This window comes from Epinephelus lanceolatus, chromosome 13 (assembly GCF_041903045.1).
Source record: "Epinephelus lanceolatus isolate andai-2023 chromosome 13, ASM4190304v1, whole genome shotgun sequence".
Taxonomy (NCBI): Eukaryota; Metazoa; Chordata; class Actinopteri; order Perciformes; family Serranidae; genus Epinephelus; species Epinephelus lanceolatus.
In genome coordinates this window covers 11065440-11080345 of record NC_135746.1, presented here as the reverse complement: position 1 = coordinate 11080345, position 14906 = coordinate 11065440, and the positions used below count along the sequence as shown (strand labels likewise).

The 14906-nt window shown below is 37.6% G+C and overlaps 2 protein-coding genes across 8 annotated transcripts in view; both read left to right on the top strand.

The window, feature by feature from the left end:
* Positions 1 to 1516: 1516 nt before the first annotated feature.
* Positions 1517 to 12066, top strand: LOC117270325 (uncharacterized). 3 transcript variants are annotated; one of them, XM_078173723.1, is made up of 12 exons: positions 1517 to 1706; positions 1850 to 1918; positions 2132 to 2253; positions 2366 to 2426; positions 4775 to 4984; positions 5132 to 5194; positions 5966 to 6043; positions 6464 to 6541; positions 8066 to 8137; positions 9154 to 9195; positions 9540 to 9737; positions 10973 to 12066. In XM_078173723.1, the coding sequence occupies exons 2-12, from the start codon at positions 1858 to 1860 to the stop codon at positions 11323 to 11325; spliced, it is 1338 nt and encodes a 445-aa protein (XP_078029849.1). In that variant the 5' UTR covers positions 1517 to 1706; positions 1850 to 1857; the 3' UTR covers positions 11326 to 12066. The 3 variants fall into 3 exon arrangements, with proteins under 3 accessions (XP_078029849.1, XP_033503744.1, XP_078029850.1); XM_033647853.2 differs by lacking the exon at positions 5966 to 6043 and having other exon boundaries at positions 1523 to 1706; XM_078173724.1 differs by lacking the exon at positions 9154 to 9195 and having other exon boundaries at positions 1523 to 1706.
* A 657-nt stretch (positions 12067 to 12723) lies between these two features.
* The window catches only part of akap7 (A kinase (PRKA) anchor protein 7), a 93765-nt gene continuing 91582 nt past the window's right edge, over positions 12724 to 14906 (top strand). For all 5 annotated transcript variants that reach the window (XM_033648681.2, XM_078173720.1, XM_078173722.1 and 2 more), the window contains exons 1-2: positions 12724 to 13327; positions 13426 to 13666. In XM_033648681.2, the coding sequence (XP_033504572.1) occupies positions 13163 to 13327; positions 13426 to 13666 (406 nt within the window). In that variant the 5' untranslated portion in view covers positions 12724 to 13162. The remainder of the gene's footprint in view (positions 13328 to 13425; positions 13667 to 14906) is intronic.

Genomic DNA, 14906 nt, shown 5'->3' with positions numbered 1-14906 from the left:
CGTTGGTGCCACTTTGAGGCTGTGGTGCACAGCTGGAAGAATCTATAGTGACAAAGCACTGTCTGCTGTAATGAGCTGCAGCCTGGACGTCAGAGGGAGAGAACCAAAGTCCATGATGTGAATTTTGCTGAGTAAATGTACAGTTGAGGCACTTTTTTTCTGGTATAAATAAAGTCTGACATATAGATAATAAGTATCGTAGGATTTTGATTCTAAACACCAGCAGCTATATGTAATGATTAAAGATATGTGTAACAACTACACATACAGTTAGTTTTATGTCCATACATTTAAGGCATTAAAAATCAAACCCTCTTTCTTTACCTTTGAAAAAGAAGCAGAATCCTAAATCAAGACTTTATAAACCTCAAGTAATAGAAAAGCTGTGAAAGCCTTTATAATAGTGTTCATTTATTTTTGGTTTGCTGTACCACAATTTGTTTGTAACTCCTGGCATTGTCTGTCTATCTCTTTGATGTTCCTTATTCTCTGATCTTCAGTCATGTTCTCTCATACTGTTGTCTGAATGTTCTCAAGGAAATATGAAATGAAGAATATTAAAAAAAAAAGAAATACACATACAGTACTGTGAAAGTGTAATGCTTTCACACGAAAAACTAATCCTAAATTGTTAAAATTATTATCTCAGAACTGTAAGAACAGTTTTCATGTTTTTTTTTTTTTTAAATGCTCCTGTTTTCCTGAATTAATTAAATAATGATCTTATATATTCTATTTTTTCCCCAAATTATTAACCCTTGTCAATTCAGAAAAAAGGGGGAATAAATTCATGAAAACTTTTCCCATAATTCTGAGATAATAATCTTGTTGATTTGGAAAAACAGAGCAGATTTTTTTCAACTCTTTTTCAACTTTACAACACAAACAATTATATTTTGATTATATTTGTATTCAGTCCCAGAGATGTATGCTTGAACAGGGTAGGACCAGAGCCCTTTATTACATGTCTATTAAAAAATATAAATTTAAAAAAATATAAAATGTAAAAAATGAAACATAAAATATAAAATGTAAAATCTGAAATTTAAATATAAATGTCTATTATGTGGCCCTGGGCAGGACCAGAGCCCCTTGAGCACATGTCTATTGAAAAATATAAATATAAAATGAAAAATATAAAATGTAAATATAAATATAAATGTTTACCCTGCGGCTCTGGGCGGGACCAGAGCTCTCGAGTACATGTCTTTTAAAAAAATATAAATATAAATGTATATATATAATATATGAAATATATATATGAAAAAAACGTATAGATATAAATATAAAAAAGTATAAATGTAAAATATAAATATAAATATAAAAAAATAAATATAAAATGTAGAATATAAAATATAGATATAAATATAAATGGACCAGAGCCCTTGAGTACATGTCTATTAAAAATAGACATATGAAAACAGAAATAAGAATAAAAATGGATAGGTATGAATATAAAATCGGCTCTCGCTCAACCAATGAGCGTTTGAAGCGTCGTGACGTCATCACGTCAGTAACGATCCCTTTCTTTAAGTTTCACTTTGTGTTTTCTGTAAAAACTGCTGCGTTATACCCACGACCGTCGAACGGAGATACGACCTAAGATACTTTTATTTATTGTGTTTGAATATCTGACAGCTGACTTCAGTAACAGCTGATACTTATTTACACCAAATCATCCATCGTGTGACTCGATCAGCTCAAAGGTTTGTGTGTCTCTCTCCATTTTCTCTCTCTTGTTGTTTGGACCTCAGTTTATCTACACACCAAGTGTAGGCCTATCTGTCGCAAGGCAAAGAACAGATACAGTTCAGGTTGTACATGGAAATAAATGTGCCTTTTTCTACAGGTGAAGTCATGTCACTTCTACTGAAGGAAATAATGAACTTAAGTAAAAGAGCAGCTGATGTGTTCAGACGTAAGTGGTATTTTTTTGTTTTTTTTTTGTTTGTTTTAACGCGGATGATGATTGCAAATAAACGATGAACATAGTTACAGGATGTGGCTTCAATTTTACTAGCTGGAAAGATATAAACAACTGTTTCTGTGTTAGAAAATAAAATGTGGTGAACTGAATTTAACCCCAAATGTTCCCAGTGTTGCTCACCCAACATCACACCTGGTGTTTCAGGGGCTGAATTAAACACCGACAAGGACCTGAGGTCACTGACTCGACAGGATCTGCAAGACCTGTTCCCTGGAGCTGAGCAATTCAAACTGAGAAGGGCCATCTTTGATATCATACACAAACAGGTGAGCTGACAGGTTGAAATGTGATTAGAGCGATTTAAATAAAGATAACATGGATAGAAACAAGTCACTGGGAACTGTACACATCAAATGTAATGTAATATTTTTGTTCCAGAAACCAGTTGAAAAGCTGCTGAGAGATGTGAAGAAGTTCATCCCTGATCAGTCTCTCAGAGGTATGCACAGTCATGCCAGCTGTTACTTTCACTTTCAAATTGAATAGCTGTTTGTTTTTTGGGTTCATGATAGTGGAGGCACAAGATGTAATTCTTCAAGTTCAAGTTCTTTATTATCACATGCACAACAATCACAGAGAGGCAACTGTAGGCAATGACAGTCTTAGATTCCAGGCTCATTAAATTTGTTTAAAGGTCTTAGCTGAAGTTATAACATTGGGATAAAATATAACATATAGACAATAGAGAAAGAAATAATACAAATTTAAAGGAACTGTATGTGACATTCAGAGCATTATTTGGTACATAAAGTGGAGTAATGGTGTCCAGATTAGAGGATGGAGTCATACTTCCTCTGTGGGTGTTGAAATCTGAGCTGCTCTGTTTGCAGCTGTCATAGAAAATCTGGCTGCACATGCACATTAGTGTGTGTGAGTCCCTGTGTGTGTATCTGCATGACTTGATTTTGCAAGTAGGATATGCTCCTGGATCAACATCCCACATCGCATTCCTGGACCCATAGACATATATACGTAGACGCCGCATCGACTGCCTGAGCGCGTCCTGCGCCGCCGCCATCTTGGATGGGTCTTGCTTCGCCTCCACAGTGCATTCACTTCTATTGAGGAAGGAGCTGTATGCACAAGTAAAATAGAATAACTCACTGAATTTTCAACTGATTTTCACGCGGTTTGGTTTGTTACAAATGGCCCACATGTAGTTATGATACAGGATGCTTTCGTACATTAAAAATGCAGGATTTCATGCTTTAATACTTTCTGCAGATAGCAACAGCATGTTATTTAGGTCACAACACAGTTCTATTTTACTTGTGCATACAGCTCCTTCCTCAATAGAAGTGAATGCACTGTGGAGGCGAAGCGAGACCCATCCAAGATGGCGGCCGGCTAGGACGTCGGCTTCAATAGGCAGCAGCAGTCAATGCAGCGTCTATGTATGTCTATGTATGTATATATATGTCTATGCCTGGACCAACATTGCAGTCAACCTCTGACATCATCAGTGTGCTGTCCCTGTGCTTCTTTCAAAATTCCTTTGTGTCTCTTCAGAGCTAAGCCAGTTTCCCAAATTGAAGTTAATAATATTAATAATAGTTAATAATATTCTAGCCTATTGACAACATGATTGACAAGCTTACTTGTTACCCTAGACTACCTAGTTAGCAAGCTGACTTGCTGATATTCTAGCCTATTGGCATGCTTACTTGTTAGCTTAGCCTATCTACAATATTAGCAAGTTAGCTTGCTAACTAGGTAGGCTATGCTAACAGTTAGGCTTGCCAATAGGCTAGAATATTAGCCAGTTAGCCTGCTACCTTGGTAGGCTAGGCTAACCAGTAAGCTTGCCAATAGGCTAGAATATGTGCGAGTTAGCTTGCTAGTTAGGTAAGCTATGTTAACGAGTAAGCTTGCTAGTAGGTTAGAATACTAGCCAGTTAGCTTACTACCTTGGTAGGCGATGCTAACAAGTAAGCTCGCCAATAGGCTAGAATATGTGCGAGTTAGCTTGCTAGTTAAATAAGCTATGTTAACGAGTAAGCTTGTCAATAGGCTAGAATATTAGCCAGTTAGCTTACTACCTTGGTAGTCGATGCTAACAAGTAAGCTTGCCAATAGGCTACAATATTGTTCACTAACAAAGAGTAAGGATAATATCATTTTTCAGTTGCAAATACCTGCAATTAACACATTTTCCCTTCTTATTTACAGGCAATAGAATAACTTTTATGTTTTATTTTAGCAAGATTGCAGTGCTTGTGTTGATCCAGGACCACACTATCGTGTTGACTCTGGATATTATGTTGATCCAGGACCATCATAGTCGCACTGATTCTGTATTGTGTCGACATCAATTTAGCAGTGATGGTCGTAGATTAACATCAGCGAATCTATCCAGGATCAACATGTCAGTGATGGTTCTGAATCAACACAATATTTTAGCCTACTGGCGAACTTACTTGTACGCATAGACTTAGCAGCTAACCTGCTAATATTCTAAACTATTGGCAAGCTTACTCGTTAACATGGCCTACCTAGTTAGCAAGCTAACATGCTAGTATTCTAGTCTATCGGCATGTTTACTTGTTAGCATAGCCAACCTACTTAGCCGCTGATTAAGCCTAATCCATGTTGAGGATGGTGTGCACACGATCCCACCACAGACTCTGAGTCATATGCTCCAAACTGGCCCGTTAAATAATCCTCATAACCCGAAGGATGTTGAATTTGTGGTAGATGACTGAATGAAAATGCAAATGTATACATTAATAACTGTCTTTATACTACCATCCAGATTCTAACAAGCACAACCTGATTCTCTCCCTACAGATGCTCTAACCAACAATGGAGTCTTGGTGGATTACCTCCAAATCCTGAAGGACATGAAGTCTCAAATGAATAATGTCCAGAGTTTCCTTGACGCTCACATCGATCTTCTGGAAGAATACAGTACAAAACAGCCGGACCAGATATCAGCCCGTCATGATCCACCGAAGCTCTACAGTGGCCAACCTGCTGGCCTTCGACAAGTAGCACGAGGTGAATCTCACTCTCTCGGGTAGTATTCGCTTCGATGTTGCCTTATAATTCAAAATGAAAGTCTCTTTTGGAGTTGATTATTGAATTAAATACAGTATTATAGGTTTATGTGTCACTAAGTACATTAACATTTTATGTGACTTACAGATGTCTCTGACAGCAGTGATCAAATGATGCCTTCACCTGGTAGCCATTCACAAGGAGGACGAGGTGAATCTGACTTTTTTCTTCTTCACACTCTCATGACATTATGACTCAGAGTTAAAGTTTCTCTGGAGCCTAGATACAGCCGGGGCACACCTAGTAGCGTCAGACCAGTTAAAATGTAAGTGAAAGGGCATACTTCAAGTGCAAAGTTAGTCCACTAAACAAGCTTTTTTTCTACAAAGACCGCATCATATCATAAGGATAAATGTCAGAGAACATATAGAAAACGACATGCAAAATCAAATTCCTCCTCCACAAAGTCAAAGTCTGGCAAAAAGTCAGCCATTATTCTATAAATCATTCATAAAATAAATGAATGAACTTTTCAGGCTACTGTCCGTTGATGCCGTCCAGCTGTTGCTGCTTGTTCTCGCGAGATTTCGGCCGCGCTTTGGAAAGCAGAGCTAAATGGTAAACAAACATGGCAGTACACCGGTAAGGTAAGACAATACGTTTACACGTCGTTTTCTATATGTTCGCTGACATTTATCCTAACGATATGAGGCGGTCTTTGTGGAATAAACGCTTGTTTAGTGTACTAACTTTGCACTTGAAGTATGCCCGTTCACTTACATTTTAACAGGTCTGACGCTACTATGCACCCTGGCTGAATCTAGGCTAATGGCTAACATGCTAACTATTATTTTTATGTCACTAGTCACTTGAAACAAATTTAGGACGATAGGAGACGAGTTGAAATAAACTGAAATGTCCCTTTAAATTGTGCTTTATAAGATTTGGAGTCACTGAGTGCCATTTTATGTGACTTGCCAGGCACAGGTATCTCGAACAGTGTTCTTCAATGGATTTCTTTTATTTGCCCACCTGGTAACCATCCACAAAGACTAATACGTAAATCTAACTCTCCTCCTCTTCATACTTGCATGACCCAGAAGATTTTCCCATGTTAATATTTGTTCATTGTCACAACAGCAGTGCTCTTTATTTGGTTGAGTACTGCGTTACAGCCTGAATCTGGCAAACGTTATAATTCTGTTGATTTATTTTAATTCTGTTACATATTAAGTTCAAAAGAATCATGGGAAAATTGAAGCTCAAACAATCTAAGAGTCAGTTCAGTTTTATTGAATCTGGAATCGCCAGTCAGTGAATCTTGAGTTTAGAATACATCATCACAGACTGGCCTGTTGATTGGAGAGTAAACATCTGTCCACCCTCCCACATGTAAAATTAATCAAGTTTATATGTTTTGTATAATATTTGGAGCCAGTGATTGCATTATGTCATTGTACTTAAAATGTTTGTTGTCAGGTTCAAGTGCCTCAGCCACCTCTCGTCCAGTTGACTCCCTCAATGACCAAACCAGTGTCTATCCACAAGGAGAAAATGGTGAATCTCACTCTGTTCCACTTTACACTATCATTACATGTTTAATGAGGTATATTTGCTTTGAGATTCTATTATAACTCAATGTGTTAGTCGTGAAGTTGATATTTAGAAGGCTCCGTGGAATTCAGAACATATGAGTTGTCTGTACCTGGTTGTCAACATGGAGGGGGCTGAGCTGGTGGCTAGCAGCTAATGGTGTTAGCTATAAAAACAGTGCTAAACAATAGCAACAGTGCTGAATGAGCCAGCTTTAACTTGGGGGGAACTGGAGGGTGGGTGCTACGCTTTCACGACAGCGCCATCCCGATATCAGTGTTAACCAGAATATGAGCACAGTGGGAAGCTTGCTTTGTATAACGTTAGCACCTTTCTAGTATTTCGACCACTCAAAGTACTTTTACACTACAGAGCCAAATTAACCCATTCACTGGGAGAGTCGGGGATCGAATTGCTGATCTTCCAATCAGTGGATGACCCGCTCTACTTCCTGAGCCACTGCTGCCCTAGCTGGTGACTAAGTGTGATTGTAATCTTGAAGAAGGCTTCAGGGCCAAAACATCATCATCTGAACAAAAGAGCAATGCTAATGGAGCCAGAGTGTGGGACACTTCAGCCCTGTTTTCACCAAGCAGTATGGTACAGTTCAGTTGGTACACTTTTTTTCCATTTCTACTGTGAGAAGTTGTGGATGATACCAATGGAACAGTTCCATACCATCCCCATTTTTGGTCCCCCCTCTGTTGAGGTACCTAGCACACAGATCTGGTACTAAAAGGTGGAGCTGTGTACACTGCAGTCCATTGATTGGTCAACAGATGACAGTCACTCTGCTCAGGGCTGAGTTGTGGCTGGTTTTGAGGCTCATGTAACCACTGTTCATACTGTGGAGAGTCTTACATATATTAGTAAACTATAATTACAGAACGAGGGGATGTTTCGCTGCCTCTCACAGCAGCTGTAATCTGAGAAAAAACAATAACTTAATTCACTGGGCCGACTGCCAGCGACTATTAAGGTGGAACGTTTACTTGTAACGTTACTAAATGTATTTAGTTGACGACATGTATCAATCAACACACCTTAGATTTCACTGTGACAACTCTGACCATGACTTTAGTTTTTATGGTCTGTCTTGGATGACATACACTTTTAGTAATGAGTGGATCTTGAAGGGTTTAAAAAAATATAAATAAATGCATTTTGGCTGGGTTATGTGACCTGCATATATTCTAATCCTTACTCAGAGAAAAAAAAGTGTCACAGAGCATTGTCACTGTAGGCTCCAACAAAACTAAACCCCTGAGCTTGCCTGTTTATCAAAACAAACCACAGAGAGGCTCAAATTACAATGCACACAGACAGTTTGTGACTTTATCCTTTGGTTAAGACACCATCATAGTCCACTATAACTTTACAGGGCAAATAATGATTTGCTGTTATAGTAATATTCTGAATGTCGCATACAGAACCTTTAAATTATATACTATAATATTTGAAGCCAAATTATGCCATTTTATGTTACAGGCTCTTCATCAGGTGCAGGTTACTTGGACCACTGTGGTCCAATGAGTGTTACCCATGCACAGCAACCACAAAGTAAGTCTTACATTCTTAATCTCAACACTGAAATGACGTGAGATTTTCTCATGTTAAAGTTTGTTCATGTTTACTACACCAGCCACATTAATGTGCATCATTTGGTTGAGCTCTGCAATTTTGATTCTGGTGTCACATACATGTTAATTGTAGTATTCACTTTAAGATCCATTATAACTCAAAATAAAGCGCTCCTTTGCACTACTGAGGTCTGAAAATAACCTAAGCTTTGAATGTTTAGTTTCCATGTCTGCCTGTCTATCAACACATTTAAAATAATAATTTTTACCTCCACCAAGGAGGTTATGTTTTTGCCGGAGTTGGTCTGTTTGTTTGTTTGTTTGTCTGCAAAATAACTCAAAAAGTTATGAACGGATTTTGATGAAATTTTCAGGAAAGGTGGTTAATGGGACAAGGAATAGATGATTAAATTTTGGTGGTGATCGGTTGAAGCAAAGTGGATAAAATAATAAATAAAGTCTACCGTCTGACAGCCTCAGCAGCAATTAAGACAGTGAAAATAGCGCCATCTGGTGGCCGGAAAGCACATCTTGTTCTACTTGCTAAATATTATTGTAATTCTAAAGTTGACATTAATGTCTGTGTTGGAAAAAAAGAAAGTGAAAAATATAAAAAAACATATTATATTCTGTTAGTACAAAATAAAAATGAAATAAATACACCACAGTGTCTCCATGGTGAAGACATATATGACCTAATAATGATAGTGATGCATATAACTTAATTGTGATGCAGGCTGCAAAATCTGATGCAGAGGGGGAGGGAATATCACCTACTTGGCGGAGGTGTGCACTCTCTGAGTGCTTTTCTAGTTAATGCTGAAAAACCTTTAATCCAATAAGTGAATCATTCACTAAACTCACAGTAGGGTTAAAGTGTTTGTTAGGGAATCATATCTGACTTTGACTTTTGTACAACAGCTGCTCGAAATCAAATTCCAAGTTTGCTGAATAGAAAATCATCTGATTGATTGATAACTCTGTGTTTCTAATTAGGCGAACCCTTCATCGTTTTGTCTCCACAAGACTTTGCAGAAAGTGAGTGTATGATAATTAGACACTCAGCAGTTAAAAGTTAGGTTAGCTGCGTTAACTCTGTGTGCTAATATGTCAGTACAGTATCCTTAAGAGAGAGGTTAACTAATATCCTTCCTAATAGCAGTGTTATACTTAGTATGATGATAGTGAGTCGGGGTTCACATTGAATGAATACGACTTCAGACAGTTGATTTTTTGAAAACTGTATCTTTTTCTTCTCAGTTTTTTAAGGACGTACATAGCAAGACCATTTTCAGGAATAATGTTATTCTACTGTAAGGTTCAATCAGTTCTTGTGAATGTATAAATTTGTCTCATGCACACAACTATTTTTCTCTCTATAGCCAGATTGGTGTACCAGATGGTTGTCGCTGGTAAAACCTTTGATGCCCATGTGCAGCTGATGGACAAAGTGAAGGAACAGGTTCAGATTCCGATTCAGTCCGCTAAAAGCGATGAGGATTACCAGGTCACTTTTGTCTTCTGCCCCATCAGTTCACGCGTTGCGTCAGATGTTGAGGCAGCCATGGCTGATGTTAAAGGTAAGGGGAAAGATTTTCCCTTACTTGTTTTATCTTCTGTTATCATTCTGTGAGCTTTGACTTACAAGGTTCACTGACTTATATAATCAAAGTTAATATGTATTTATGTATTGGGAAAAGAGAAAGAAAAAAATGTAATCTTTCATTTGTGGTCAGTCTGTCACTCCCTCTTGAGAATTGCGACAAAAACCTTTTTTTAAGTATTTGATTTTTACTCTTCAATTAAGCTGGAAAATATATCTTAAAAGATCAAAGTCTTGACTATTAAACCTTAACCCAGCCTCCCTGTGATTCACCTTTTCTTAAATAGCATACACCATGGATGTCAGAGGTAAGATACGACTGCATTGATGCCTTACGGAGTTGATATATTTATTATTTTGCCAGCAGTAGTAGTGAGTAGCCATTTTATTTTTCAAAGTTGCTACGAGTTCTCTTAGTGCTAATCAAATTACTCATTTTTAAACCACAAGTCGTGTTTTTCTTGTCCGCCTTGTTGAGCGTATTGGCACTAAGGACATTATATGACAGTTTAAGCTGTATATTTTGTCTTCCAAGTGTAATAGCATAGTTCAACATAGCGTTCAGTTCGTAATGCATACCAAAACGAAAGATTCATACCGAATGGTTCAGTATGAATACGTGCATTGTTACACCCCTGCTGCCTACTGTTGCTGCTTCCTCTGCAACCCACTTTGCAACCTGCCTCCACCCCAGCTCCTCCTTTTCATGCTGTGTCTGACTTATAAATGTCATTTCTGTTTGTCATTGATGCTGCTCTGTTCTGTTCCCGGGGGGGTCTTTGCTGCTGCTCTCTCTGCCTTAGGATGTCCATAGACGCATGGAAGGCAGGAAGGTGTGCTCTCTCTGTCTCAGGCTTTTCTCATTTGCACATGGAAGGGCCGAGAGGTGTGCTCTCTCCGCCTTAGGCCTTCTGTGTAGGCCCTAGGAAAGGTAGAGAGGCCCCAGAACATAGCCATACCACCAAATATAATACTGCAAATTGAAATAAAGTTTTCTTTGACTGAAGTGGTCCTGACTGAAATATAAAAATAATGTTTCACCAAGGATACAGAATTAGTGTGTTGATAAGTTAGAATTTTTAGGGTTTTTATTTCCGTAGGACATGATTTGTCCCAATTCTCAAGAATGGATGCTTTACAGTTTTAAGCTCGAAGCTTAAAATTTCCTATTGTAATTACCTCATTCTTCCATCTCCCTTTTCGTGTCCTCAGGTGATAAACCTGTGATTCTGGTGTTGATGCATCACACACGGGAGGTCAAGTACACAACACCTATGAGAACATGGCGTGAAGATATTGAAGTCATCTTGCATGTCAACGTTTTCTACCATGAGACAATGCATGGATTACTGAAGTGTGAGCAAAATAATGCTGCTGCCTCTCAGATACGTGACAAATTACTGGAGTGCTGCTTGGGGAGTGGAAATGCCCAGGCTGTGGGTGCTGAAAGTGAATTGACTGGGAGTACTTCTGGTAGAGATGGTGGTAACAACAGGCACTCTGTCTCTGACAGAAGTAGCAGTAGTCGTAACTGGCTTTCAAGTAATTGGCCTTTTGGTAACTAGTGTTGGCACTGTTGATGGTGGTCATGATTGTATTATTTTAGTTCACATCACAAGTACAACTATATGTAATGTAAGGTATTAACTGCAAAACTAAAGCAGCAAAACTGATTGTTTTACATAATTTACTGATGACAGAAAAACATTATTTTATCCTCCTTGGTTTACTCAGATCAGCCTCTGAAAGTGGTGTACTGAAATGATGTTAGTTTTCATGTTAATCATGGGTGTAAATAGCTAAATGCTAAGTTGTGTACCATTTTCCTGCCATTGATTTTTTTTAATTTAGATCTTGCACTTGTGGTTTGGCAGTTTTTGATGCAACCAGTCAAAAACAAACAAAAACATTTGAGCTGTCATTGGCCATCAGACTTGATGAAGAATGTTATAATAAAATGTAGTTCCTCTAATGAAATGTATAGAATTTAGTTCCTCAGTTAATACTGTTGTTTCTGTGTAGAAATATATATATATATAAAGACTTAAATGCAAGTAATTAAAGAGTGCCACAAAGCTCAGTGACTAACTAAAAATATATACTATGTGTATTTAGGGTGGGTCTTAAAAATTAATGCAAAAATTAAGAGTAAATATAAAGTGTTTATTTTATTTTATTGTATTTGATTTTGCTGTAAAGCATGAATGTGCATCAGTGTTGTGCCTTATTGTAAAATCATGTTGCAGAAAGCATGTGTAAGGTGTGATGATTATTAACACTTTCAATAAACTGCAATTAGTGTGTTATCATATGTCTGTGGTCCTTTTTTGTGACTGCATTTTATATATATGTCTGAACGCCATGAAACTGGCTCATGTCTGTTTGATGTACAGTTTAAGAATAGTGTGGGCCCAAATTCACTTTGATTCTATCAATAATTAGTCATTAACCATAATAATATTAATAAATAATAATAATAGTAATAATAATAATATACACTGCTAATTAATACTTTGAATTTTTTAAAATCAAGACTCACATTTAGATGGTAGCAGTGGGCCAAAACATTTCAAGACCCCATGCATTATCAAGTTAGTCAATGACCCAGGTTTTCTGTATGGCTGACTAGAAAGGCATACATTTATATCTATACAATAATCTTTATATCTATACAATCATCTTATATCTATATAATCATCTTTTATTCAACTTGATTCAAGTTTGTCTAAATGCAGATGTAGTAATTACAGCTGAAACGTTAAATGTTGAATTAGTGTAAATAAAGTCCAGCAATGTGGGTTGAATTTATAAAACACACTTACCAACACGTATTGGAATTGAGCAAGTAAATAATTACTTTACTATTACTACTCTGCGATAAAAAACAAAAAATAATTGGTGCTTTTATTCTGGAAAGAGAGAAATTATTTTGCTCTGAAAAGCCAGACCGGAAGTGTCCACTGTTTACAAACAGAAGCTGCTCCACTCGGTATCCCGAGTTATCGCGTGCTGCGGAGCTTAATGTTATTTTACCGTTATTTTTTTGGAAGTTTTTCTGACATAGACTTCCACCTGCGAGCTGTCTGCACCAACAACATCATCACAAGTCTTTAAAATGATATTCCGGTGAAGTTTTGTTAAATGAGCTGCTCACAAGTTAGCTAACAGTTAGCTAGCTTAGCAGGTGTTCTGCAGCATGGCTGTGTGATTTCAACAGGTGTGAAGTTAGCTACAGCGAGCCAAAGTCTGTCTCTCCTGCGGTCTCATCGGAAACTAACCCGAAGGGAGTTGTAGGTTAATATTCTCTGTTGTTTCGGCTAGTTTGGTTGTAGTTAACTGAAGTGTCTGCTCAACTAGCCAACTGTTAGCAACAGTAGCTAAAGTTAGTTAAGTGTGTTTGTCATGCTCCTCTGTCGCGTCTTATTGAGTCCCATCAGAGCTACGTGTTCAAGAAGTGTTTGTTTTCAAAGAGGTTTTGCTGTTACTGAACTATTAGTTCGCAAATCTACGAGTAACTGTCTTAAGGTCAGCGCACTGAAGCTGTCTGCACACCAGCTCCCACTGAAGGTAATGAAATGACAGCAAATTAAAGTAAACTCTGTTACTGTCCTCACCCCAGTTTTCAGTTGGTTGTGACCTGCCTATATCATTCCCCTCTGTTTTAGGCACAGTCTTGCCTGCATCAGCTATCACTGTGTAATATGCAGCCAGACACAATCTCCTACGGCATAGAGACCACTGCCATTGCCTCAGATAATGATGATGATGAGGAGGAGGGTGGCGGTGAAGGTGTGGTTGGACAGAGGAGTCAAAAATATGAGGAGGAGTTGAAGAAGGTGATTCCAGGTCAGGAGGATGCAGTCACCATGGAGGTCCTGCAAGACACTGAAGCCTCCACAGTGTCAGGTGAGTACAGCTGACTGCCTGAGATTGAACTCTTTGACCACACAGTGCTGCTTTGTACTGGATGGATGGAGGTTATACTTGTGATGGGCAGATGAAGCTCCAGGGCTTCCTCTCTATGCTGGAAAAAAAGATTTGACACTACAGTGACATCTGGAGGCAGTCTGATGGCCTGTGGGTAGAAGCTGTTGGTCAGTCTTGTTGTCCTGGATTTCACTCCTGTAGAGTCCTGAAGAGATGGTGGTTGGGGTGTGTGCTGTCCTTTATGATGTGGGCCCTCCTGATGACTAGGGCTGCACGATTTTGGAAAAAATGAGAATCACGATTTTTTGGCTTATAATTGAGATCATGATTCTCTCACGATTTTTTTCAACATAAAGATTTATTGTGCTTATTTCCTGATACAAAAGGAAAAGTAACAAAAATTCTAAATAAATAATAATAAAAAAATCATTAAATAACAAAACCTATGATTGTGCCTGATACAAGAGACACAAGGCACATAAACTCTGGTCAGCAGAGAGGGAACACTCCTGTTTTTAGCTTAAATGCAACAGCTGACAGCCTGACACTGACCGTAAAAACAATAAACTTTAGTCTCTTGTCTTCTCTTACAGCTTTTGAACAATTTAAACAATAATATCAATGTTGAACAACATTTTTCTGAGGTAGGTATTCCAGGCCTGGAATTAAGTCATTTTTAGGGCAAGGCCACTTCGGCAATTGATAAATACAAATTTATTGGGGCATCACGGCCAAAATGTGGGGCACCAAGGCCAAAACCAATGGCGCAATAACAATATGTGCTAATTACATTGAATGAAGACAAAACAATGTATGTGTAGAAAAACAGTTCTGAGTTTATTAAAACTGTAAACTGAACATTTGACTTTTCCACAAAATGCTGTGTGATAAATGTTATTAAAATTAAATTAAAATGTGAACAATTCATAATATTCATTGTTATTGTTATGATAAAATAAAGTCTAAATGGACTAAGGAAGATCAAAATTAAACGTTTCAACACCATGCATTTGACAGGAGTATTCACCGAACATAGCCTACATATCTTTAATTATATAATTATTTATATCTCTCTGTATATTTTTACACAAATCCCCAATATTTGCCTTTAAAAAAATCTTCTTTCTTCATTTAATTTGACAGTGTTTATTGTATTGTAATATATGTATTAATTCTCTACAGGATCTTTAATGTGTGTTCAATTTATTAAAAGAAAAAA